Here is a 25,470-nt window from a genome sequence, read left to right on the forward strand (position 1 = left end):
ATGTTCCTCTTCTGGCCTGTGTGGCTGTAGGGCATGGCTAGCTGGAAGGGGTCAGCCCTATTGTCTAGTGTCTGGCTAAGCCAGTGGTGCTGGGAGATGTCATCAGTCCAGGCAGGCACACGGCGGGATCCTGAGAAGAGACGCCAGCGTCAGTGGTCAGCAAAGCCACCTCAGAAGGGTACACGGTCAATTGGGGAGGCACTCGGGCACAGGGTTGGTGAGTTCTGCTCCCAGGAACAGGTTGTCTGCTGGTTGCCAGAGAGGCCAGGAGAAGGTGTGAAGCCTGTGGCAGCCTCACCCCTAGCTGGAGCAGGGACAGAGCTGTTGGGGGGATGGGGTCTGCGGTTGGAGGTGGAGAACCCAGTGGGGGCCCCTTAGTCTTCGTGAGGGTCTGGTGCTTTGAGGCAGTGCTGCCACGCCTCTGGGCGGGGGCTGGATGCTTCCCGTCATCAGCCCTCTGGAGCAGCTCAAGCCCCGGGCCACCACTTGACAGATGAGCAGGAATCAGGAAGTCTGGGATGTGCCCAAGCCACCAATGTGGTCAAAATTTGGGGGTCTGGGGGCCGGCCCGGTGGCATAGTGGTTAAGTTCATTGCGTTCTGCTTCAGTGCCCCGGGGTTTGTGGGTTCAGATCCTGGGCCCAGACCTACAACACTCATCAAGCCATGCTGTGGCAGTGACCCACATACAAAATACAGGAAGATGGGCAACGGATGTTAGCTCAGGCACAATCTTCCTCACCAAAAAACAAACAAACAAACAAAAACAATTGGGGGAGTCTGGATGGTTTTCTCTTCTTGAGGGCCCAGGGAGAGCTGATGAAGCCGTTCACGCTGAGATTCTGGTCATTCTCTCACCTGCTGAGTAAAGGAGCAAGCCGCAGAACCGAAGCGTTTCCTCCTCCCACTCCCCTTTTAGAGCACATCACGCTCATCACAAAAGCCAGGAAAATCCAGGCTGAAAGAGCCAGCCCTTCCCGACAGACGGAAGAGACTATGCTGGTGACAAACTGTCTTATTACTTGTGAAGAGGAGAAAATGGTTGTGACCAAAGTGACTCCATCCGCTGTCACGTGGGAGAATGACAAGCCCCATTCCCGGGAATGTGACCCGCTTTAATGACTGTCCCTCATGCTCCATCCCTGTGACGTTCACCATCACGTTTACCTTCAGAAACACAAGCGCTCCAGACAGTTTCTCCCCAACACGTAGCAGTTTAGACCTTGGTTCTCAAACCAGACTGTCTGGGTTCAAATCCCACCCTTCTCCAACCTTCCGAACTGTAGGCTCTGGGCAAACATCTTAAGGGCTCCTAGCCTGATTTCTTTGCGGAATGAGAATAAAAGCGGCCCCTGCAGCATAGGGCTGTTGTGAGGATTTGGAGAGAACATGTCAGTGCTGAGGATGTGCCTGGTCTATAGTGAGTGCTCCATAAATGTTACCTGCATTGTTGTGGACCTGGTGGGATTGGTTTATAGGGAGCACAGAATGCTGCGTGACACAAGAGACAGCAGATGTGCAGGGTTCCCTCTCTGGGGGTTCTCACAGCAACCCAGCAGCAATTCTAGGAGAGTGACCGTGCAGAGAGGAGGACATCAGGAAGCAACGTCCAGGCCCCACTGTGGCATCCGACTGGGTGATGATCACAGCGATGGTCCTGCCTGGACAGCGAGTACTTATTTACAAGACTAAGAGAGCCAGCCCAGGAGACAGGCCCAGAGGTGCACGCTATGGAGTTTCCAGAGAGATTCTGCAAACCCATTAACACAGAAGTACTGGTCAACAGAATAAGTCACTTATTTGAGGAAGTGTGGGAAACTCATTGACTGTGATGAGGAAGGACCCCGTAGGCCAATCAGAATCATGAGTTTTGGCAGTCCTTTCTCATTTGAATGGCACTAGTTGGTTAATATCCTTGAAAAGCTGTTAGGGACATGGGCTCATGGAACTAATGTGTGTGTGTGTTTGTGTGTGTGTGTGTGCGTGTGTGTGCAGGGAATAATGGTGAGCAGAATGGAAGGTTCCCAGGCCACCTGGTGCCCAGACAGGTGCTCGGTTCCGAAAAGAACACAGTCCAGCGTGGCCACACTAAATCAACGCTGGTCCCAGGCCCTCTTTTACAAACCGTATCCACATTTCACCTCTACTGTTTTTTACTAAAGTTCATCGATTGACTGAGACGCACTTTTTTCCCCTCACATTTCCACTTCTCTGATTTGGGATGCAGCTCGGAATGGATGATACAAAAATCCTGGGCCATAGCTTATTGGAATCCTTTTTTCTTTCTTAGCACTTCATAAAATAACAATGAATCTTACAGTCAATGGCATCTTAGATTCGATGAAATAAAATCTACTGCTTAAATTTTCCTCTTCAAATCAGCTCCCTGTTTTATTTGAGTGTACTTATTTTCAAAGGAAATTTTTATCACGGCTTTAAATGGGGAGCCGATATTACTTGAAGTGTTGGTTATATTTTTTCCTCCTCAATATTAAATAATCTATAAATTTTACCATCTGTCTGTGTATATTTCCAGGGGAAACTGCCCTGGGCTTGTCTCTCTTCTCTGGCACCACCATGCCGGGGACACAGTGGCAGGGAAGGAAAGGCCAAGGGAACAGTCAGGGAACACACCAGTAGTGGAGTAGAGAGGAGAGACAGATATGTAAGAAATTAATACAAAACAGGAGCTGGGTAACATTTTAATACAGACAGACATGAGTAGCTGCCACATGAATGACAGAGCAATGCCACTCACTTCTCTCGTCTTCCCATCCAGTCGAGCCATGTTCCCTTGGCTCCACCTCCAAAATGTGCCCCTAATCTGTCCACTTCTCGCCCTCTCCCCCATCACCCCTACTCTGAGCTCCCTTTCCATAAACCACAACAGCCCCCACTGGCCTCTGTATGCCCAAGCCCCTGCACCAGGCCCGCAACCCATTCTCCCCAAAAGCTCTGCATTTCACTTTCTGTTTCCAACTATTATTCATTTTTATGTCTTTGTCGTTGCTTCTCTCAAGCTCCTCTGTGTTTAAACATTTCTTCTGCTCTTCTTGGAGGGTCAGTGTTTCTGATTGGTCCTAGGAAGTTTGGAGGTGATCAATACATCTTTTCATCCCAGGGCATTTAGACTTTGGGATTTAGCCAGAGGGATCCTGGTCTTGCATAAACCAGATCTTCTCATTCACAGCCACTGTGGCCCCGTGTGACTTGGCCCTGCTGGCAGCATGAAGGCGTCTTGTGCTACCAGCCTCCTCACTCACTAAGCTCTGGCCACGGGAGACACCGGGCCCCTGGCCCCCGGGGGCCTTTGTGTTACTGAGCCTTCTGTAGGAAGGTCTTCCCTTGGGTTGTGGGAGCCTGGGTCCTTCCTGTCACTCAAGTCCTTCCTTTGCCCAACACTATCATGTTATTACACCACTCTCTTTCTTCACAGCCCTGATCAGTATCAGATTTTTGTTCGTTTAATTATGTGTGTGTCACCTCTCTCCTCACTGAAATACAAACTCACTGGATTCAGGACAGCAAGGATCTTGATAAACACGTCAGTTAAGATCCTTGCGTTCGTGGATCTGAAGATTCCAGCATCCAAAACAGTACTTGGCATGCAGCAGGTGCTTAATAAATGCTTGTTGAGTGAATGAATGAAGGGTAGCACCAGAGAAATATCTGAGCACACTGGGCCGTCTGCACCTCTCCCGGGATGCCGATGGTGTCTTATCGGCCAGCACGGCCCCATGTGGTTCCAACAAGTGGCATTCACGGTGGTCTCCATGGGTGCCCAGGAGGGCTGGAGTCTCAGGAGGAACAGGAAAGAAAGGTTTTGGGATTAAAGAGACCAGGTTGGGGGGTGAACACACACAGGCCCGTAGAGAGAGCGCTGAGCTGGAACCCAGGACCCAGAGGTTCTGGTCCCGGCTCAGCCTTTGTTCACTAGGCCTCTTCCACAAGGCTCCTCGCCTGCAGAGGAGGACCCGCGGCCTCGCTCTGTGCACTGTGGAGCGCTGTGCACCCGTGAGGCCGGCCCGCCCCTGCTCCCCTCTGGCCTTACCTTGCACAGGTGCTAAGGGCTCGTATACCACTCGATAGCCCTGCAGGATGCCGTTGGCTGCCACTGGCTCACCCCAGGAAACGTTAAGTGTGGTGGAGGTGATTTCGGAGAACGCCAGAAAGCTGGGGGTCCCAGGAGCTGGAAGAACAGAACATAAAGGGACTTGCACCCTTTATAGATCTTGCACCTTGCTCCTTTATAGATCATCTACATACACGGCTCTGCCTCCACACAGAATACCGAGGTTATTAGATGTTATTTTCAAAAACGTCTAAATGCCATGTGATGAAAAGAAGATTTATTGATCATCTCCAAACTTCCTAGGATCAATCAGAAACTCAGACCCTCCCGAGAAGAGCAGAGAAAATGATGGTGTTTAAACACAAAGGAGCCTGAGAGACGCAATGACAAAGGCATAAAAATGAATACTAGATGGAGACTGAAAATGAAATGCAGAAAGCTCCATTTTCTAGCAACTGCTAGAGGATTCCAGAAGCTCTTATCCTGCTCTTCTGGGGAGAGACGGGGCTCTGCAATGGCTGAAGGCTCTGCCCACCTCTCCTCTCCTCTTCCACAGGCCTGGAGGTCTCAGAGGACGACCCCCAGCCCTCATTTGAAATCTCACAGGGCACTCTGCCATTTCAGTGTCCCTCTTGTCTGGAGAGAGGCAGGAGCTAAGGGCCATCCTGAGCTGGAAGAAGTTACCAGCAGAAGCAGACGGCCAGGTGTGTGGCCAGGGAGCTATGCCCACCCTGCTCACAGCTCCCCTTCAGTCTGGGCTCCGTGTGAGGGTGTGGGGTAGGTGCTGGCCCCAGAGCTGCCTCTACCTGATGGCCTGGATGGGGACCAACTCCGCTCTACCCTGGTTCTCCTCGGTGCTCAGAAATGCCCACTGGATCGGCACCCACTCGTCCCCCTTTCTGCCCTCCTACAGTCCCTGGAGGCCCTTTGTCCCCATGACCTGCCAGGCCCGCAGTGCCCTGATGTGGCCCCCACCCCTACTCTCTGCCTCACTGATCTGCCCATGTCCTTCCAGCTCAGAGTCTTCAAACGGCCTCTCTTGAGCTGCTGGATGAGGCCCAAAGGAAGCAATCCTTGCAATCTGGTCCTGGTCATCTCATGGGAAGCATGATGCTCAGAGCCCCTGTCCCCAGGAAATGAATTATCTAGGTAGGGTGTTAGTTGGCTGAACCCACAGAATGTCAGGGAGTCCTGTGGGAGCCCCGAGTGAGGCAGGTCTTTCCCCCATGGGCTCCCTAACCTCACTTTCCTGGCCTTCAACTTTCTAGATCTTACAAAGTGCCTCAGAGCTCCCCGGGCCCCAAGGCCAACAAGCCGCCATTTCTTTCAGCTGATTCTTTCCTGATCAGCTTCATAATGTTCTCCAGGCCACTAGAAAACTCTGAGATGCATGGGAAGAGTGGCTGATCTGCTCTAAACATACACTGCATTTGGAGATGAGGCCACAGGCAGTGGACAACTGGCAGCACAGCCTCCGCCATGCTGCTGGACCTGGCCTGGGGCGTGTGTCTGAGAGATGGCTGGTGAGATGTTTCCAGGGTGGTCTGTGGCCCTGAAACACAGGAGAATGCCCAATATTGTGGCCCGGGCTCAACATACAAGGAACTCACTCTCCACTCCCCTGCCCCCGGGGATCTGGACACACTAGTATAGAGACACTGATGAGAAGTTCCCTGAGAGAACTTGAACAAATCCTGTTGGTTATGAACGAGGCTGAGGTATAGATGCAAAGCCCTTCTTCCCCTCCACTATCCTGGAGGGCTCTGGAGAAAAACATGCGTTGCTCATATCTGTGTAACAATTACTGAGTACCACCATGCACCAGGCCAAAGCCAAGCACTGAGGAAACCAAATGAACCAAACCCAGAAATTCCTGCCTCTCCAGACATTCCCAGTATGAAACGAATAAGAAAAACCTCAACTAAATTAGAGTCAAGAAGGCCTGTAGGGGGAGCTCTCATGCCCCATCATACATCGTCAATTACAGTCATGTGCCACATAATGATGTTTGGGTCAAGGACAGACTGCATAGACAACAGTGGTCCCCTAAGATTAGTACCATATAGCCTGTGTGTGTAGTAGGCTGTACCATCTAGGTTTGTGTAAGTACACTCTGATATTCACACAATGATGAGATCACCTAACAACGCTTTTCTCAAAAAGTGTCCCCATTGTTAAGTGACACATGACTGCACTCCAAACAGGAAGAGACACAGGCTTGCGTCTCGGGGCAGGAAGTACAATTACTTGACCACTGAAGGAAGATTTCTCTCCCCAGCCAGCAACAGCCCAGCCAATGAGAAACGCTGCAGCTCAGCCAATAATAAGCTATTGCCGCCCTGAACTGCTATTTTCCTCCAATGGGCTTTCCTTTAGAACAGCCCCTCCCTACTCCACCCCTTCTCTATAAAAGCTGCTCCCTTCCTTTGTTCTCCCAAGTTGCCTATGGTTCACCATAGCATGCACATCCTGAATTGCAATTCTTTGGGCTATTCCTTAATAAACCCGTTTTGAGGGTAAAATAACTGGCGAATTTGCTTTTTAAGTTAACCCCAGCTACATGGGATGCGTGTTACAGGACACGTAGAGCAAGAGCTGTGGGAACAGAGAGAAAGGGTGATTCTTCTGCCTGGAGGGTCAGGGAACAACTCCAGAAAGCAACGGGCTGTTGCTCTCAAAAGGTGTGCAAAAAGGAAACACTGTTCTCCTACCGGCCTGATGGGTGCGCCCCTGCCTGGGGTCACTTTTGGGCCCGTCTCCAGCAGCGTTGAAGGCCGATATGCTGACCAGGTATTTGGTGTGGCTGGTCAGGTTCTTCAGCTTCACCACAGTCTCTGGCAGGAACAGCACCTTCATTTTCTCCGTTTCATTCTGGCTGTCTGCCTCCCAGTAGTAAACCTGTTGGGAAGAGCAAGAGGTTGGAGGCTGGCCACAGGGAAGGGATGGCACCCCTTCTGCTTCTAAGCCTGCTGGGACAGGAGGCCACTGTGTGCAAGATGAGACTGTGAGCGTGGGCCTCAGTGCCTTCTTGGGTAGAGCTATACTCTGGGTGGAAAGATGGAGGAGAAGCTTCCCCTGCGGAGTCAGGGGGTAGTGAGGTCAGTGACAGGGCAGAGGGAGATCTTATGGGCTAATGTTGTTTGGGGAGCTGATGATTAGCATTTGAGTTGTTCTTCTAAAGCTTGAGCACCGCCTGACTGAACAAAACACTCTTCAAGATGGGAGTCTGAGGATGGAAGGGATGCTTTCCTTCAGTTAGCAGTAGAGTGCTTTTTCTCATAGAGCTGGCTATGTTGGCGCCTTTACTCATGGCCTCCACCCCTTTCCCCAAGTCTTCTGGAGAGACAGGAGACCAGCCACGTCTACCTCCCACTCCAAGCTGTGGATAGAGCAGCCCTCGAGTTGCTACCCTGTGCTCCCACATTTTGTTCAAGGCTGATGTTGAAGTCTTCCAACAATACTTTAGATGTTAAAACAACCAAAAATAACGTGGAGAAGAACCACGTTGGGCTCAGCACTGTTGGGAAGGCCCCATGTTTCTCCTGCATTGCATTTCCTCTCATCTACCTTCCATGTGCTCGTGGGTGAACTTGACACCTGAGCAGGAAGGTTTGAAGAGATTGCCAGAATTGCTTCCCTGGACAGTGGGCCAAGAGCGCTGCCCCAGCCAGTGCCAGCCAGGCTGCCCAAAGGCAAACCAATCCACGGATCCACCATGGCTCTGTGGGCCTAAACCAAGCCAGGCCATCAGAGCAGCTGCCCACGTGCAACAACAGCACAAGGGCTGCGAGGAGCCCCAGAAAGCCCCCGGGGCCAGCCTTCCTGCTGCACACACTCATGCGTCCGGCACATGCTGGAGCAGGCCCTGACGGGGGAGCATCACATTTCCACAGGCAAGATGCAGTCCAGCTTCTGCTCTCTGAACTGACCAAATAAGATCGTCTGCTCGAACAGGCCTTATAACTTGAGATCAATATCCAAGTTCAATGTCTTTATCATTTAGGAAATTGGAAAACATATTTTGAACATACATAAATAGTGCCTTGCCTCCAAGCTCAGGGGACTTTCCATTACCTCATTAATCACTTTAACAGCCCTGCCAAGGAGGAAGGTATTCATTTTCATAAAACACCTAAAAAAATCATTTTTAAATGGACATTTAATTGGTCCAATAGTCATCAGGGCAGGCTAGCCCACAGCATCTTGGGCTCCAACAGACCAGACAAGGAAATCCATTCTGGAGAAGGATGGGGGGATTTTCAAGGAACAGCAGTGGGCTGTTTTCTTTGGGATGGTTTTAGCTGAGCTCACAGGCTTCTGAGTCTCTCTGCAGGCATGGTCTTAGAGCTGGAATGCTACAAGTAGCTTCCTGCCCCCTGGATAAACCAACTCTGTGTAATTATTCATCCTCTGATACTCTTACTGGTATGGACTGCTATCTTTCTTTCATCTCATCTCTGGAACATTTAGCTAATGTGGAATCGTAATATTTTAGTGTGGTGGTTCTCAAAGTGGGGTTCCTAGGAACCACACCCCCCCTACCCTGGGGCAAGTTGTTAAAATACAAATTCTTGGGCCCCACCCTAGACCTATTGAGTCAAGGGACTCACGCCAGTGTTCAATAGAGACCCAAGGGCAGAGCTGGGATGGAGAACCTGTTCTCTTTAGTGCGCTCTGTTTTGTTGTCAGCAAAGGTCCTGGAGACTGCCGGAGTGGGTACAGGAGGAGAAAGGGTTCCCTGGGCAGGCCACTGTGGAGGAAGGGGCTCCTGGGCACAAACCAGCCACAGAGAGAACCAGGCCCGTTTCCCCCAGGCCGAGAGGCAAGGTCGGGCTAAGCCTGCTCCAGCTGCTCAATACCGCCCACAGCTCTCTGGGCTGACGGTCGGCTATCTATCTGCCAACGGGAATTGGGCAGGACAAAGTGAGGCGGGGGCAGCAACTGTGGAGCGGGGGCCAGGATTCCAGCCGAAGCCCTCAGGAACTCTGGGGATTCAGGTCGCTCATCGCGGCATGCAAGTGACCTGGAAGAAAGAGCCAAACCATGCGAGAGAGCATTGCCTTGTAGCCCTGGATGTTCCCGTTCTGGCTCTCGGGCGGCGGCGGGTCCCACGTGACCTCCAGCTGGCTGGCCGTGAGCGGGTTCACCTGGACGTTCTGCGGGGCCACGGCCGGGGCTGGGGAGAGAACAGCACAGGAGAAGCTGAGACGGCTGTTCACATGTGCAGGGCTCCTCATGCCGGGACGGGCTGCCTGAGAGCCTCTGCCCTGGACTGTCAGCTTTTATGCGAGCGAACACTATAAACCCACCCCAGAACCATGTTTCTAAATGCATAAAATCAGATCTGGAGAATTACAAAGAAAACCAATGATTTTGAGACACTGTGAGCAGAGTGTTTGAGAACAAAGGTTTGCTATAGCATCTCCGTGCTTTGTGATTGAGACATGGAGCCAGGCTTAGGAGCTGGTCTAATGACTGCAGGGATGTCCACGTGGTGAAGGGTGCAGGAGGTATCTGAGGTGTCAGGAACAGCCGTGATGCCAAAGGGGACATTGGCGGGCTCTGTCGCTGGGCGACAGGTTCTGCTGACCCTGTGGCGGCTTGTGACCACATTCATAACTGAGGGAGATACTAAGTTTCAGGTGGAGCTTGGAGCAAATAAAGGCGTCTGTGTTCCCATCACAGGTTCATGAGTCCCGGGGCAGGAAGCCCTGATCTGGACGGAGTTAGTCTGCAGATACAGGGCTGCCCCTCCAAGAGGGACGGAAACAAGGTTTCATCACTCCCCGTTCCTCTGTGAGGCTTCTTATGGCTGCAAATTCTGATCACCCTCCATTCCTACTCCTTCCCTCCCACCTGAGGAAGACCCTCAGGTGCTGTGTTGGTGTCAGCAGGGCCACACTGTGCAAGCAAAGGCCAAAGATGACTGATGAGGACGTGCTGGCCGTCGCCTCATCAGACAGCCATTGGGAAGTTGGGAACAACACAGAGAACACGTGTACGTTTTAGAACATTTCTCCATTCAGGGCATTCTCGCAGGACGGTCTGTTCTCTGCCTCCTGGGAGTTACTCCCTCTTCCCACCTGGGCATGCCCCATTGAAATCTGTGCTGAACTGGACTCGGGGAGCAACATGGAGCTGTCCCGGGGGCCTGGTGCGGGGGGGGCAGAGCGCGGCCAGGCTCTCCTCACCCCCTGCAGCCTCCACCTGTGGGCGCAGGCGCTGCCTTTTCACTCGTCTACTGATAGGCCATAAATGGAAACGATAAAACAGTCACTGTCCGAGGGAGACAGCCCAGCACACTGGCTCTCTGGAGAGGCCTTCTCGGGGGAGAATGACCTTCGAGAGTCACCCTTCCCCACTTTCTGCGCCCTCCCCCCAATGTAGAATAAAATAGTAATTAACACCCACTCAGCCTGACACCAACTATTTATTTTGTTCTAACTGTGTGGTTCCCATATTATCGCTGCCCACCCTGCCGTTAATGGAAATGTTAATAACCCACACCAGGTTGTTGTGACAGATGCTCGGCCTCATTATCAGAAATTCTTATTTACCGCTCCATTAAACAACAGAATCACACAAAAAAACAATTCAATCAAAACTAACTGGAGGAATTTTAACAGCCACATTAATAATCCAAAACATAAATAAAGTTAATGTCTTTTGCATGTTTGCCATCGGCAACTCTATCGCAAAATTACTGTTGTACAATTAAAATGTGAAAGGCAAAATCGAGCACGGCCATTACCCTGGTAGTCGGTTAGAACCATCTGGGTGGGGTCCCCCCAGCCACCCCCAAGGTTTCCTTTTCAAAGACACGGCCGAGCCCAGGGACCACACAGCTCTGGTGTAAGAGAAACACGCTCTGGACGCGGACGTCCACAGGAACTGGAGCATCCACGAGCTCCAGGAGGCCCCCCGAGTTCAGGGGCCCACGTGCCTCTTCACTATGGGTTGACACGTGGGCAGAGCCCCCTCGTCCCGACCTGGGCAGCTGAGCCATATGCTCTGCTGTCCTCCAGCTGAGATGCTTCGATGTACCTACCAGCCATCCTGCAGCACGGTGCTTTTGTGCCATAAAACAACTGCAGGTAACAAAGACTTTTTTGACGATGACACATGCAGGGAAGAGAGAAATATATGGCAACACAGAGCAAAGCACATCAGTTTCGAGACTTATTTTTTTTAGCTCCTGAAAGCTTCTGGGTCTCCACCCTGACAGGAGAGCTTGACTTTCTGGAAGGCACTGCTCTTTACAACCCCGAATGTGATTCTTATTCACAATAAATGTTCAGTTTGGAAACTGATGGAGCATCTGCTGAGTCATTGTCTTTTTGTTCTTCCACCTTAGCATTGGTGGTGTATGGTGAACACAAACATCAGCTCAGAATGCTTTTTGTAAGTGCATGAAATTATTTTTAAAAAGCGTTTTAGCCCAGCAATCGCTGGCATGTGCTGATAGATGGATTGCTTACAAACAGCACTGAAGATGGGATGCAAAGGGTAAGGCGCAAAGCAGAGATTCTCTCTGGGCATCTCAAGTCAAGGCCGACAAGGCTGGCACACAGCAGTTATCCATAGTCCTCGGTGAGGTGGCTCCTGCCACCCTGCCAGAGAGAGAGAGCCTGCCAAAGCAGTAACAGAGAAACTTCTGGGACTTCTAGAGGCACCCTGCACCTGACAGCAGTAGTGGAACTCCAGAGATTTCTGGAATCTTCTGGAATTCAGGCCAATTGCTTAGGGAGGCTCTGCAAAATTGGGTGCTGAATGCTGGTGGGCAAGCCCCACAGAGCAGTAAGGGCATCGCTTTGTCCACCTCACTCAACCCCCTGGGCAGCTCGCTGCCCCTGACGTGGCCATCAAGCATCAGCTGGATCAGCAAGCAGCCATAGGAACACAATGGCTATCCCTGACTCAGTCTTAACTTGCTGCTGAGTGGAGAGTGCTGGCTCATGGCCTCCTGACTCCATGTCCCACCAGACCCCAGGTGAACCTGGGCTCGTGATCAGGGCCCTGCATTGCAGTCCTGAGCTGCAGCCCCTCTCACATCAGCGTTTTAGAAACTTTGCTACAAGGTAAGGTAGCTGGACAGGCACCACTGTGCTCAAACTGCAGAAAGAAAAGGAAAAGATGACAATAAAGATATTTGGTAAATGAGTAGAGGCTTGAGAGAGCATGAGAAAATTTTCTGTGCCCTAGGAACTGTTAATTCTGCAGCGAGAACGACTGTTTATTCATTCAGTCCTTCACTCACTCATTCAAAATATCCACTGCCTTCCCATGGGAGGGCTGCCCATCTGACCTGTGGACAGTCTCCTCCTGAGGGAGAGCTACTGTCTCCCCCTCTGGCTCTAGTTTGGCCGATGACAGGTGAGCAGTAGTGACATGTGGGCAGAAATGACACAGGACACTTCCCAGCAGAAGCTTCAAGAGGGTTCTGTGGGCCACTACCTCCCCTTTTCCCACTAACACAACAGCAGCAGGTGTCACACGGGGGCTGATCCCTCAGTCTGTGTCTTGGAAAGAAGACAACAGGAAAGACATAGATGACCTTGAAGGACAGGGAACATGAGAGATAAATATACTGTTGGTGTTTATGCCACTGAGATTCGGGGGTCACTTGTTGCCATAGCATAACTTCCCTGAAATTTTCCTGAGTATCAACCAGGCCCTAGGCTCAGGGCTGAGGGGTGGGTGAACACAAAGATGTAAAAGATAGTTTAACAAGGGAGAGAAATCACAATCATCATAGTACAAGGTGGGATGTGAGGACAGGTTCAAAGGGCCAGGAGAGGTCATTTCTGGCTGGAGGACATGGGTCTTTCCTGGAAAACAGGACATGTGGCTGGCTCTTAGATAATGGGGGGGGGATTTAACATGTGACAATGAGCCATGGAAGCAAGGACACTGTAGGAGGTGAGAATGGAAGGAGCAATATAATAGGTGAGGGGAGAAAGCAGGGAGTCTGTGGGGTCTCGTCAGACAGATGGTCATCCTGGAGCCAGAGCCACCCCCGGCCATGCCGGGCACCTGCTGGTCCTAGAGCCAGACTGGACCATGCTAGATTTCTATTTTCATGTTTGTAACCCAGTGATTTATTATTTGGGTAGAGCAAGTTTTTAACTGATAACCTGAAGATCATTGTTAATGTTTTAATGTAATGAAATAAATATTTCTTTATATGATTTTTTAAAAATTATACATTCATTGGTTCGATTTAATTGCATCAACATTTCTCTGGTCAAATGCTCTTTCTGACTTCTTGTCAAAGTAAATAGGAAATAGAATTCTCTAATGTAATTTACCTTCTCAGCTGACTTTGCCAACACATCTGTTCTCCTAAGCAGGGGAACCCGGAGACAGACTCCAGGTCTGGGTAATTACTTAGCCTCTGGGGGCTTCTTGATACAAAAAGGAAGTTTAAACAGATCACAGAGCTTCAACTCAGAGGGGGACAAGTGAAAACTGGAAACAGAGCAGCGACTCAGTGCAAGAGATGAGGAAAGAGCAGACTCTCTGAAGGCGAGCAGAGCCCAGAAACACAAAGACGCCGAGCCTGGAGGCGCACAGTCCCCCAGAAGACAGGCGTGTGAATCACCGCCCTCACCAAACAGGACGTCCAAGGCCCGGGGCATCCAGACGGGCTAGGCAGCCGTTAGCCGGCCCTCTGGAACTCCACGTCTGTAAAGGAGCATTTCGGTTGACATTATAAAGTAATTTTTAACAAAGCCTACAACAGACAATTCAAAGTGAGAAGCTCATATTTGATAAATCTGTAACAAACACGAGGGACACAGATCGCCTTTTTCTCAACCTAAACCCCCCATCTCTCCAGAAACTTCCAGACTTTTGGTGGTAAGATCTAGTTTGCCAGGGACTAGAATCGTAGCGATCCATCAGTGGGATGTGGACGACAGCGCTGATGATGATATCGAGGGGGCTTTCTTTATGCCAGGTAACCAGGGAACTCTTCCAAGCCCTTCACTGGGGCTCACTTTATCCTCATAACCCCAGGAGGTTCCCATTACACAGATGGGAAGACTAAGGCCTAGAGAGATTAAATAAATTGCCCAATGTTCCACACTTAGCAAGTGTGTGACTTGGACTCCTACTCAAGCCCAGGCAGCCTGGCTCCGAGCGGAGCCTCCCTCCTAGCAGAAGTCCCTGGGGAGGGCAAGGACTTCTAGCCCACATTTCCTGGATTCCGGGAGCAGTCTCCTCAGACCAGCCTCGTCTCCCTCCCGCTGCCGTCCTTTCCTCAAGCTCCAACTCCCTCAGTCTTTCCTCTCATTGCCTCATTGCTGAGCCAGAACAGAAAACAACTCCAAGGAAGCTTAACGAGGAAAATCAGGAAACTGGTCCCAAAACCTGTTTTCAAAAAAATCAATGCTAGGTACTCCAGGCTATAGAATTTGTAGAGGGGAGGTCATGGAAAGAGCCCTAAATGGTGATTTTTAAGATCTGAGCTCAGCATGTGGGACTTGGGACACTGTTCAATCTCTCTGAGCCTCAGTTTCATTGTTTGTAAAATAGGAGAAAATACCAGACTTAAAAGGTTTTAGAGATAGAATGAAATAAGTAATGCGAGAGCACAGCACGGCAAAGGGCAGGGGCTCTACAAGGCGAGTTGAACACAGGTGTCTTGCTCCAAGCTCATTCCCCTGAAGCAGGACCTCACTGTCCAGTGACTCGCCCAGTGAGGTGGGTAGGGCACTGGTCCTATTTGGGCTATGTCCCCTGCAGAGACTGTAAGTAAGCATGTCACTGTGTGCCGACACGTTTAAATGTCTGTCTCCCCTGCAGTTCCCTTATGAACTAAGAGCAGCAAAGGTGAGGCTTGGGCACTGCCTCTCACAGGCGTGGACGTAGGCATCATGGATCCTGGAGATGGCTCCAATGACCCCCCTCCTGGTCCTCATACCCTTGTGCAATCCCCTCTTCTGAATGGGGGCTGCCCATGTGACTTGCTTCTGATGTGTAGAATATGGCAGGCACAACAGGGTGGCAGCACTGTGAGTAGGTTACAGGGACCAAGACTTCTCTCTCGCTAGCGCCCCCTCCTGCTGGCATTCTCTCATGCCATCTCACTAGCTCACTCTAATGAAGCCAGCTGCTGTGTAGTCAGATGTTCTATGGAGAGGCTCACCAAGGAACGCAGGGAGGCCTCTGGCCAATGGCTCCTGAGGCACTGAGGCCTCTGGCCAACAGCCCATGAAACTGAGTCCTGCCAACAACCAAACAAGTGAGCTGAGAAATGGATCCTTCCCTGGTCAAGCCTTCAGATGACACCGCAGCCCTGGCTGACACCAGGAGACCCAAAGCAGAGGACCCAGCTAAGCTGTGCCCAGATTCCTGACCCAGACACTGTGAGGTGGTAAATGTGTTGTTTTAAGCAGCTATGTTGGGATAATTTGTTATGTAGCAATAGATAACCAATACATCCCGAGGAGCACAAGCTCCTCCAGGAGAGGTACCCAACCTAAACCTAGGCTCTGCATGTTCTGGGCTCTCAGAGACTGGCTTGAATTTGCTGCAGCCCCCTGTCATAAACGCTGGATTTCATGGTGCAGATGTTCAAGCAACAACCCACTGTCATGGTCAATATGTGTTTATACAGAGCCCAGACCCAGCTCAGGGCTTGGCACCATGAGTATGCAGAGGAAATTTAAGATAAGCTCCTCGCTTTTTTACTGATGATGTATTGACAAGAATTATAGAATTCTGGAACAGTGCAAGAGTTTTGAGTGGTTTTGATTACAGGTGCCTCCAGAACAAGGGCAGGGATGAGTTAACAGGGCTCTGAGTTCTGATGGAGCATGTTTATATGTGGAGAGAAAGGAGGGATGCTCCGGGTGAAGGGACTAAGGGCAGCAAAAGTGTGGCAGTGGACACTCTGCCTTCCTCGGCCTGGGACGTAGGGGTTCATCTGATCTGCTATAACACGGCAGCTGTACTCCTAAGACGCTGCACGGTTTTAAAAATTGTGGTTTAAAAACAGTTGTTTCAATAGGAAAGGAGGTGGAGGCCAGAGAGTTTCAGACTCACAATAGCAAACATATTTTTCTTAGAGATATTTCCACGATAAAGGTTAGCATGTGATTTCACACAGTAATGATCTTTGTTTTCCCACCGTCACCAACACCATCAGCAGCAGGCTGCTCACACATGCTTCTTGGCTCAGTCACCGTTACCCCCCACTGTTATGATAAGCAAAGTTGAAAGCCACTCAAACAAACCAGCTATGCTGCTTGCAACTGTTGTTTGTTTTTTTCCCTCCTTGCCTATACAGTGAGTTTCCCATCACAGCAAGATCCAGGTCCTGACTGCCCGTGATTGTATTGTAACCACGGTGGTCTGCATAATGTGATTCGCCGTCCCTAATTAATCCACTGCATCCTATGCAGTCTGTATTTGCAAAACTCAAGCTACAGGAAGAATATTTTATTCTCATTTTACACCTTAGAAAATGGAGGCTTAGAGGGGATAAGTTGCTTGCCCCAGAGTGGGCTGGATTTGAACGTGGGTCTGCGTAACTCTAAGGCTGAAGCTGCTTCTCCAGGACAGGAATTGGGAAGCTTTCTGTAAAGGGGCAGACAGCATCCCAAGCTTCGAGGGACCTAAGGGCTCTGTCGCAGCTACAGACAACATGTATATGAATGGATGTCTCAATAAAACTTTATTTATAAAAACAGGCACTGGCTGGATTTGGCCTGTGGGCCTGGTGTGCAGACCCCGCTCCAAGCCAACAAAGGAAGGACGTGGAGTAGGGCTGGACAGGGCAGGCCTCCACTGCTGAGCTGCTTGGCTCAGGATAATGAGCACTGGGATAGGATTCAAGACATCTGGCCGGATGTCCCAGGCCATCCTCTTGGGACCTTGTCCCCATCATTTAACCCCAGAACTGTCAGGGGTGCAACAAGAACAGCCACTAGGGTTCTGGCCACTCGGGACCCCAGTGAGGGTCCAGTGGAGACGTGTGCGCCTGAGCTTGGGCTGCTGGCAGCAGGTGTGGCCCTATGACATCTCGCAGGCAATGGGGAGCCCCAGGAAGTGTCTGAAGAGGCAGGTGACGTGGCGCAAGAGGCCCCGGGGGAAGTGAGGCTGGAAACAGAGCACAGACTGGCTTAACCCACTGACTGCTCACATTTTGAAACCCTGTGCCTTTCCGTTCTGACTCTGATTGCGGAGGGCCTCATTTTCTATGAGAAAAATAGCTGGTTTGGATGAGGGGGTCCCACTGGTGTGTCCTGGTACCTCTGACCACTGAGCATGCCTGGAGCACCCTCTAGAAGCTTTTGTGCCTCAGTTTCTCTCACCTGTAAAATGAAGGTCACCTTTAAGCCCCGCACCCGCTCCGATGTGCGAGTCTGTGGACTAGGATAAAGGAAAATGCAATGGGGTGGGGGTCTCCCTCCGTTCTCACTCTCCTTCCCGTCCAAAGGCCAGGGACTACTGCGCTGGACTGCTGGGTGCTCTCCAGGGAGCCTCAAGGGTCAAAGGAACATTGTTCAAAAAAATCAATGCGCAATGAGGCTGGGGGAATTAGGTCCGCAGGACACAAGGTAAGAGTTTTAGTCTAAGTGAAAGTGAGCCCCAGGCTGTGGAGGCTGTGGAGGGGGCTCTCAGCCTCACAGAGCACGTGGGCTCTTGGCCCTGACCACACGGCAGCCTTTCCCTCTTTACAGGGGTGTTTTTCATATAAACTCTTTTTTGGTGTATGTGAGGAAGATCACCCCTGAGCTAACATCTGTTGCCAATCCTCCTCTTTTTGCTGAGGAAGACTGGCCCTGAGCTAACATCCGTGCCCATCGTCCTCTACTTTATATGAGACACGGCCACAGCATGGCTTGATATGCGGTATGTAGGTCCGTGCCCGGGATCCGAACCTGCAAACCCCGGGCCACTGAAGCAGAGCACGTGAACTTAACCGCTATGCCACTGGGCCGGCCTCTCATATAACTCTTAACAAGGGAAAAGCTGCACCAAGTCTCTATCCTGGACAAGCTGAGTGGGGCTGAGGCAGCCGGCTGCCCAGAGGGGGTTGTGCTCTGACTGCAGGGAGGAGGGAAGGTGGAGGCTGCACCTACTGTGCCATCCTCACGGCAAGCAAGAGGCCTTCACTGCCATTCCTGTTTCACAAGAAGAAAAGTTAAATAGCGCGCTCCGACAGGATCAAGGCTGGAATCACGCCCAGACCGTCCTGCTCTAGAGCCTGACTCTTCCGGAGCCTCAGAGACTCCGGCCTTGTCCTAAGCATGTCAGGGAGGGAGGAAGGAGCCCTTGTCGGCTGGAGTCAACACTCCATTTATTAGATGGTCTTTGAACACATCGGTGCTGCGATCTGAGTGAGGTACTGAATGACAAGGGAGGCCTGTGCCCCGGGATGGCACTCAGGGGCACTCAGGGATGGCACTGTCCCCAAGTGGCAGGCACACAATCTAGTGCAGGACGCAGGCAGGTCAGCGGGCAATTTCAACCCTCCAGGATTAGCTCCTCGCTGGGCTGAGCACAGGCAGCTGTGGGGGCATGCAGGGGAGCTTCCACCACGCCTCGGGGAGCGTGTGGGCCACCGAGGGCTTCCTGGAAAAGGTGGCCTCTGTGTGGGGACTTGAAGGGTGAAGAGAAGACTTAGGTGGAGAGCAGATGGGGTGGGACAGCAGTCCAGGGAGAGGGAAGAGCCAAGCCCTGAAGTGGGATGACACGGCACACGAGGGACTGCATGGCTTCAGGGGTCAGAGGTTTCTCCGGAAGGTTTCACGAGAGGAGAGTGACACACTTCAAGTACACCAAGTTGTACCTGAAGACGATGACTCTGGCTGTAGCCACGGAGTGGACTGGGTGTGAGGACCCAGCCCGGGGAGCTGCTGCAAGAGCACAGGGTGCAGACGGCGGCCTGAACACGACACAGGAGAAAGTGATGGCGGTGGATTTGATGTCAAGGATTGGAATCAGCAAGTCCTGGAGATCAGCCGACTGGTGTGGGAATCAAGGACCAGGAGGAACCAAGGCTGATACCCGGTGTCTGTCTGGGATCTGGGGACGGATGGAGGCGTCACTCCAGGGCACACGGGCGGAGGAGCAGGCTCCAGACCAGACCCCGCCCTGAGGGCTTCTCTGATGTATTTGATCCTCAGGACAGCCCTACCGACCAGGAAACTGAGACCCAGGGAAGCTGAATAATTTGCCCAGGATCATGGGGCAGAACCAGGAGCCAAGCCTGGGCAGTCTGCCTCCGAGTCAGTGCTCTTAACTTCTACCTGAAAGCTCACTGTAGACAAGCTGGGTTTGAGGAAGCTGTGGGTCATCCTGGGAGAGATGTTGGGTAGACACTGGACATGTGGGTCTAGATGGAGGAGGAGATGCAGGAACCTTGTGGCTCCAGAAGGCAACTGAGCGTGTGGGAGTGATGCGACCAGCCTGGTGGAGAGCAAAGAGCCAAGGGCTGAGGATGGATCCCGAGTAAAGGGCACCAAAGACAGGGCAGAGGTGGAACCAGGGAGCCAGGGGGACAGTGACGTGGAAACCAAGCTGGGAGTTGGCCAGAGTCAAAGGTCAGGCCAAGACCAGGGCTGGGCAGTACTCACTGGACTCTGTTACAAGGAGCTCAGGGGCCTGGCAGTTCCACCCGCACACAGGGCTGAAGCCGGCAAGTCTCGCAGTGGAGGAGAGAACTGAAGACAGTAAGAGTAGGTAATTCCATTGGAATTTGCTGACTGGATGTTTGATTATATTAAGAAATTGTTATTAATTTTCCTAGGTGTGATAATGACTTTGTGGTTATATATATATTTTTAAAGAGTTCTCTTAGGGATACATGCTGAAATATTTTTGAATAAAATGATATGATGTTAAAAAAATATGATGTTTGGGGCCGGCCCCGTGGCTTAGCGGTTAAGTGCGCGCGCTCTGCTGCTGGCGGCCCGGGTTTGGATCCCGAGCACGCACCGACGCACCGCTTGTCCGGCCATGCTGAGGCCACGTCCCAAGTACAGCAACTAGAAGGATGTGCAGCTATGACATACAACTATCTACTGGGGCTTTGGGGAGAAAAAAGGAAAAAAAGGAGGAGGATTGGCAACAGATGTTAGCTCAGGGCTGGTCTTCCTCAGCAAAAAGAGGAGGATTGGCATGGATGTTAGCTCCGGGCTGATCTTCCTCACAAAAAAAAAAAAAACGATGTTGGAGAACCGCTTTGAAATGGCAGGGAGGAGGAGTGTAGGTGGACGCGAAGGTGAAGCAAGAGGGGCCGTTGGCACCCTGCGGCTGAACTGGGTGGTGAACAGGAGCATTCTTGCCGGTCTACTTCTGTACACGCTTCACATTCCCTAACTAGAAGTTAAACAACATAGAGACAAGAAAAAGGAGGAAGGTTCTTTCAGAGAGAGCTTGTCTGGGAAGGAGAGGCAAGAGCAAGGCCGGGGTTTGGGGAGAGGCCTGGGTTGGTCCCTGATCCTGGGGCAGCGCACTTTCCAATCTGCTGCTCCGTGTCGTGCTGCCAGCAACCCAGAGGGCAGTGTGAAGACCCGGACTCCACGTGGCCGGTCTACCTGGCACACATGTGGAGACGATGCCTCCCTCCTCTTGTGGATGATCCTGTGTCTACTCAATCTGCAAAGTTCAGCTCCAGCCCCGACTCCAGTCCATGCTGACCTCTGTAACACGCGGGAGGCCCCACACCCTGTAAAGCTTGACCCTGGAGAGCCTCAGCCCCTTACTGGTCCCAGGCAAAGTCACCTCCCCTCTACCCAGTGTGTGTGGTCCTCAAGGGCCGGGCCTTCAGGGGCCTACCAAGCTGCTGAGCGAATGAGGAGGCCAATATGGTAAACCAGAGGATTCTCCAGCGAATCTGGCCAAGGAGTTAGACTCAGGATTGTGTGATGTTTGGGATCCTTTCCAAATAAAGCATTAGGCATTAGAATATTCCCCATAGCCTTCCTACATTGATGGAAATAAAGTTATTAATGACGTCATTTATCTACCAACATTTGCTAGGTTTCTGTGTCTGCTAGGAAAGGCAATAATCCAGGTGAGGGGGCAGCATATGCAGTCACAGAACATGGGAGGGACGCCCAGATTTGGGGTACTGGATGATGCTCACTGTGGCCAGAAGAAGGCAGGTGGGTCCAGAGCCAGGCCAAAGATGATGCTGGAGGGCAGAATGGTGCAGGGATGAAGGGGCCCATGGGCCCATCTCAGGATCAGATATTTTTTCCCCTACAGACAATGGGGATCCATGGAGGGCTTGACACAAAGTGATAGGACGAGATGTGTTTAGGAAGGATGGCTCTGGTAGGAGAGTGGAGGATAGGGTGGAGATGGTGACACTAGAGGTTTCTAGGGATCCCTGCTGGGGGGGTTTCAGCTCACACCTGTGGGGTGGTCTTTGCCCCTCCCTCTGCCCCAGCATTAATGAGGCCACGTCAGGCCCATTCTCTTTCCCTTTCACCTCTCCCAGGGGCCGTCTCTAACTCTGCACAGTTGGCTTAGTCTCAGGAGCACCCCGAGTTCTGGGAGCACCTGCTCCTGTCACTCCTGCCTCAGCCCTTCCCTCCCCCTCCACCTGCCCAGCACCCCAGCCCCCACTGTGCTTGCAGAACGCTTTAAAATCAGCAGGATACTTGGCTCTGCTGCCTCATTCCCCATACCCTCAGGGAGAGGGTATCCTGGGATAACGGATGCTGCAGGGAGAGCCTGGAGGAAGCAGCAAAGGGCCTCAACAACATCTTGTAATTCTCCCACCACGGCGAGCGGGTGGGCAAATTCTCCACGCGCTCACCAATATCTGCGCCCCGCCACCTGCTGGGGCTCAGGCACCAAGATGCTGGAGGGCCCCTCGCAGGGTCTCCAGGCTGACTCCTTGGCAGTGGCTCACAGGGCGTGTGTGCATTAAGGGAGCAAAACCATGAGCCGGAGCCCCAGAGGGTGGGAGGGGCCCAAGGAGCCTTCCGCCACCTCCAGACTCGGTGATAATCTCTGCGCGTCAGCTGTTGATCTGAGACTCCGAGACAGCGATTCCCACCTAGCACACAGTAGGTTGTCAGCAGATGGCTGTCAATCAATGGTGACAGCCTAGATGCAATTCCACGCCTCTGCCTGCGCACAGCGCTGCCGACTGCGCCGCCAGGGGAAACTGCGGCCACTGGAACAGTAGGAAACTGCCTCTGGTTTCCATAGCTTCACGACCTTGTGTCCTGTTAACAATCACCTGGAGACCCTGCTGAACGACGCAAATGAGACACGGCAGCCCTATGGACACAGGATAACCACACAATTACTCTGTAGGCAACTGCCATTCACTCTTCATCACACACAGGTTTTCACACCAGCGCGGCTCGGAATCCTTTGAATTTCACGTAAGGCTCTAGGAGCAGCTTCCTTTGTCGCTAGGGGGAGCTAACACAGCGAGGAGGAGTGTGATTCTTTTCTCGTTCCAACCAACAGTAATTAAAAACTTGGAGTATTTACAAGAAAGGTAGAAACCACATTCTACAACAAGTTTTTTGCTCTTTAAGTAACAGCAAACCAACAGTTTCGAGGTACTTTTCTGTCTTCTGAAGCAATACATATACCAAAAGCAACCCAAATGCCACTAAAAGCAAATGAATAATTGTAAATACTGAGTTTGCATGTCTGATTTCCCTTTTTGGAAAAAGTTGTAGTGCCAAAGACCAAAGGTCTGGACACTCGGCTGCTGACCTCAACTCACGGGCACTTCCCCTGGACGCAGGAGCAGGTCCTGGCTGCCTTTCTTAGAGAACCAATGAAGTTCTTCTTTTTGCTGGACTGATATTTAATGTGCCTCAGTAACCAGGCGGCCCTCAGCCTCGGCTCTGATCCACCCGGGTAGAGCAGGGACAGGGTGCTGGGACACCTGGGCTCAGAGCACCACGGCAATGACACTGCGGGGAATGACTCGGATAAGCAATGTGCAGGACCCGAACCCACAAAACTACCAACTGCAGTGGGAGAGGCAGGAGGAGAGACAGGCCAGATCCCAGAGAGAAAGTAGGAAGAAGGAAGACATCAAGAATTTCTATGTCAGTTTAGAATTTAATATGCTTTCCATAAAAATCCCAGCACAATTTGCTTTTTTGAGAATTTTCCAGAATGACTGTAAAGTTCATATAGTGGCTGAGAAATTTTGGAAAACAAAAAAGAATAGGACCAGCGCTACTAAATATGGAAAATGTATAATAAACGGATATAAATAAAGAGTTTGGCGGTACCAGGGGTCAGTAAAGATGGCGATGGAACTAAGGAGAGGCCTCAGACAGACTTGACTCTATTAAGAGTTTAAAACATGATTATGATCCGTCACAAAGAAAGAATCAATCAAGAGATGGTACTGGGAGGTGGGAACTTCTCTGGAAACAAATAATCTATTTATACCAGGTACCAAAATAAATTCCAGATGGATTAAAGAGTTTAATGGAAAAAATGAAACCATAACAATTCAGAAGACAACCTAGGTGAATACTTGCCAGGTTTCTGAATGGGAAGCAGAGACGCAGCAAATCTGCAGGTTTGACCACACAACAACTTAAACACAATCTGATTAGCAACCAACAATGGGAAAAGGACACTATTTGCCACAAATATGATTGAATGTGATACCCCTAATATATAAAGAGTTCTTAGAAATCAACTCAAAAAAACACTAAGACCCCATGAGAACAGTTGTGATTGTTCTCATTAATCTCATTAATTAAGGCATTAATCACAGACCACTAATTTGAAACCCATATATTAAGACATAATGAGATAATTTTGGTCTAGCTAATGAGGAAAGATCTAAAAGTGGGAGGAGAGAGGAAAAGGTCACGAGACCCAAACTCTGGTCACTGCTGCACAGGGTGTCGATGAATTTGAGTTTATCAGAAGTGCAAAATGTTTATGTCCTTTGAACCAGAAATTCAGCTTCTAGCATTTTATCCTAAGGAAAGCATCAGAGAACTTGTAAAAGATTTGTAATGGTGTTCACAGTAGCTTTATTTATAATAGCAAGTCACCTGGACCCAGTGTCCTGTGGAAGTACAAGGTCGTAGTTACAGATTTGATGACATAAAATAAGAGGAATAACCTCACAGGCTGTTCGTGCAGTTTCTCCACCACCTGGGACCAGCTGCTGCCCTCCCCTCAGGACCACCTGCCTCATCCAGGGGAGGCATCACCTGGCCATGACCCCCGTTCCTCATGTAGCAGCAAGCCCTGCTTGCTCTCTCCCATGGTCTCTGGCGCACAAACACACAATGCGCCACATGCACACATAACCAGGGTGAAAACCACGAATCCCAACTCCCGCTCTGAACCAGTTTACTACTCCCAAGCCCCTCCTACGCAGAAATCCTGGAACCCCTGCTACTTCCAGTCCCAGGAGGAGGCTTCAGGTGCCAGGAGCGGCAATGCCAGACCTGGCCTAGATTTGCTGCTGCCAGACCCCGACGCAAAGGACAAGGCTGGAGAAGCCCACGGAAGTGGAGGCTGGGAGGTGCATCGGCCCTCCTCATGGAAGGGCCACACCCCACGCCCCCTGCAGGAGCCGAGGAGATTCTGAGGCACCTCCTGGACTAGCGGGGCAGAGAGAACAGACACACTCAGAGTGTCTGAGGGCTTGGGGTGGGTGGGGTGGGGTCTTCCAGTCTTTCTCCAGGAAGCTGGAGCAGCTGTGGCTGCACTCAGAGCTCCACGAATAAGCTGCAAGCACATCGGTTACGTTCACATGTATTCAGCTGGGATGTGCTGGAGGTGCTCACTGGAGGAGGGGAAACACAGTAGCCAGACCCAGGAGAAAAGCTGGCATCGGGGCGGCTGGCTGGCACTGGGTTGGGGCACCCATCGGGGCTGAAAACCTCTGGTTGTCGCCATGCAGGTCTGGCTGCCCTGACCACCAGGCGGGGATGGGGACTGGAGGTGAAAAGTCCAGCCCAGCTTTGCACGGAGCTCACTGTGTGCCAGGCCCCTCTGCAGGCCCGCGGGGATCCAGAGGCTGTGGCCAGGCTGGGAAATCAAATGCTGGGCTTTTCAGAGTTGAAGTGGCTGCAAAGTGGGACACAAGGTTGAAAATCTCAACTGGACCCCTTGTGAACTGCTGCCAGCAGCCCAGGTGCACATCTCAGAGCAGCCACCTGGCCCCCAGGCACTGTGGGGACTTCACTTTTCATCTCCTGCCCCCTGCACAGGGAGGGGCCTGGGAAGGGTACCATGTGTTGGGCTTAGGGAGCATCCCCATTTTACGGATGAGAAAACAGAGGCCCAGAGAGGCAAACTGCCCAAGGACTGGCCCTGGCCCACTCCCCATGTAGCCTGCCCTCCCTACTCTCTTTCTTTGCCACACAGGGCAGCTCCTGAGGCCGGAGGGGGCTGCTCCCATCTCGGCAGTGTTTGACTTTGCTCTTG

At 51.5% G+C, this 25,470-nt stretch overlaps 1 protein-coding gene across 3 annotated transcripts in view; it reads right to left on the reverse strand.

Moving 5' to 3' along the window:
* Window positions 1-25,470, reverse strand: part of SDK1 (sidekick cell adhesion molecule 1) — a 919,553-nt gene that overhangs the window by 36,931 nt on the left and 857,152 nt on the right. For 2 of the 3 annotated variants that reach the window (XM_058569382.1, XM_058569384.1), the window contains 3 exons: window positions 9,132-9,247; window positions 6,783-6,969; window positions 4,051-4,188 (listed from right to left, as the gene is read on the reverse strand). In XM_058569382.1, coding sequence (XP_058425365.1) covers window positions 4,051-4,188; window positions 6,783-6,969; window positions 9,132-9,247 — 441 coding nt within the window. The remainder of the gene's footprint in view (window positions 1-4,050; window positions 4,189-6,782; window positions 6,970-9,131; window positions 9,248-25,470) is intronic. The other variant, XM_058569383.1, reaches the window with a different exon arrangement.

The sequence above is a fragment of the Diceros bicornis genome, chromosome 26 (assembly GCF_020826845.1).
Source record: "Diceros bicornis minor isolate mBicDic1 chromosome 26, mDicBic1.mat.cur, whole genome shotgun sequence".
Taxonomy (NCBI): domain Eukaryota; kingdom Metazoa; phylum Chordata; class Mammalia; order Perissodactyla; family Rhinocerotidae; genus Diceros; species Diceros bicornis.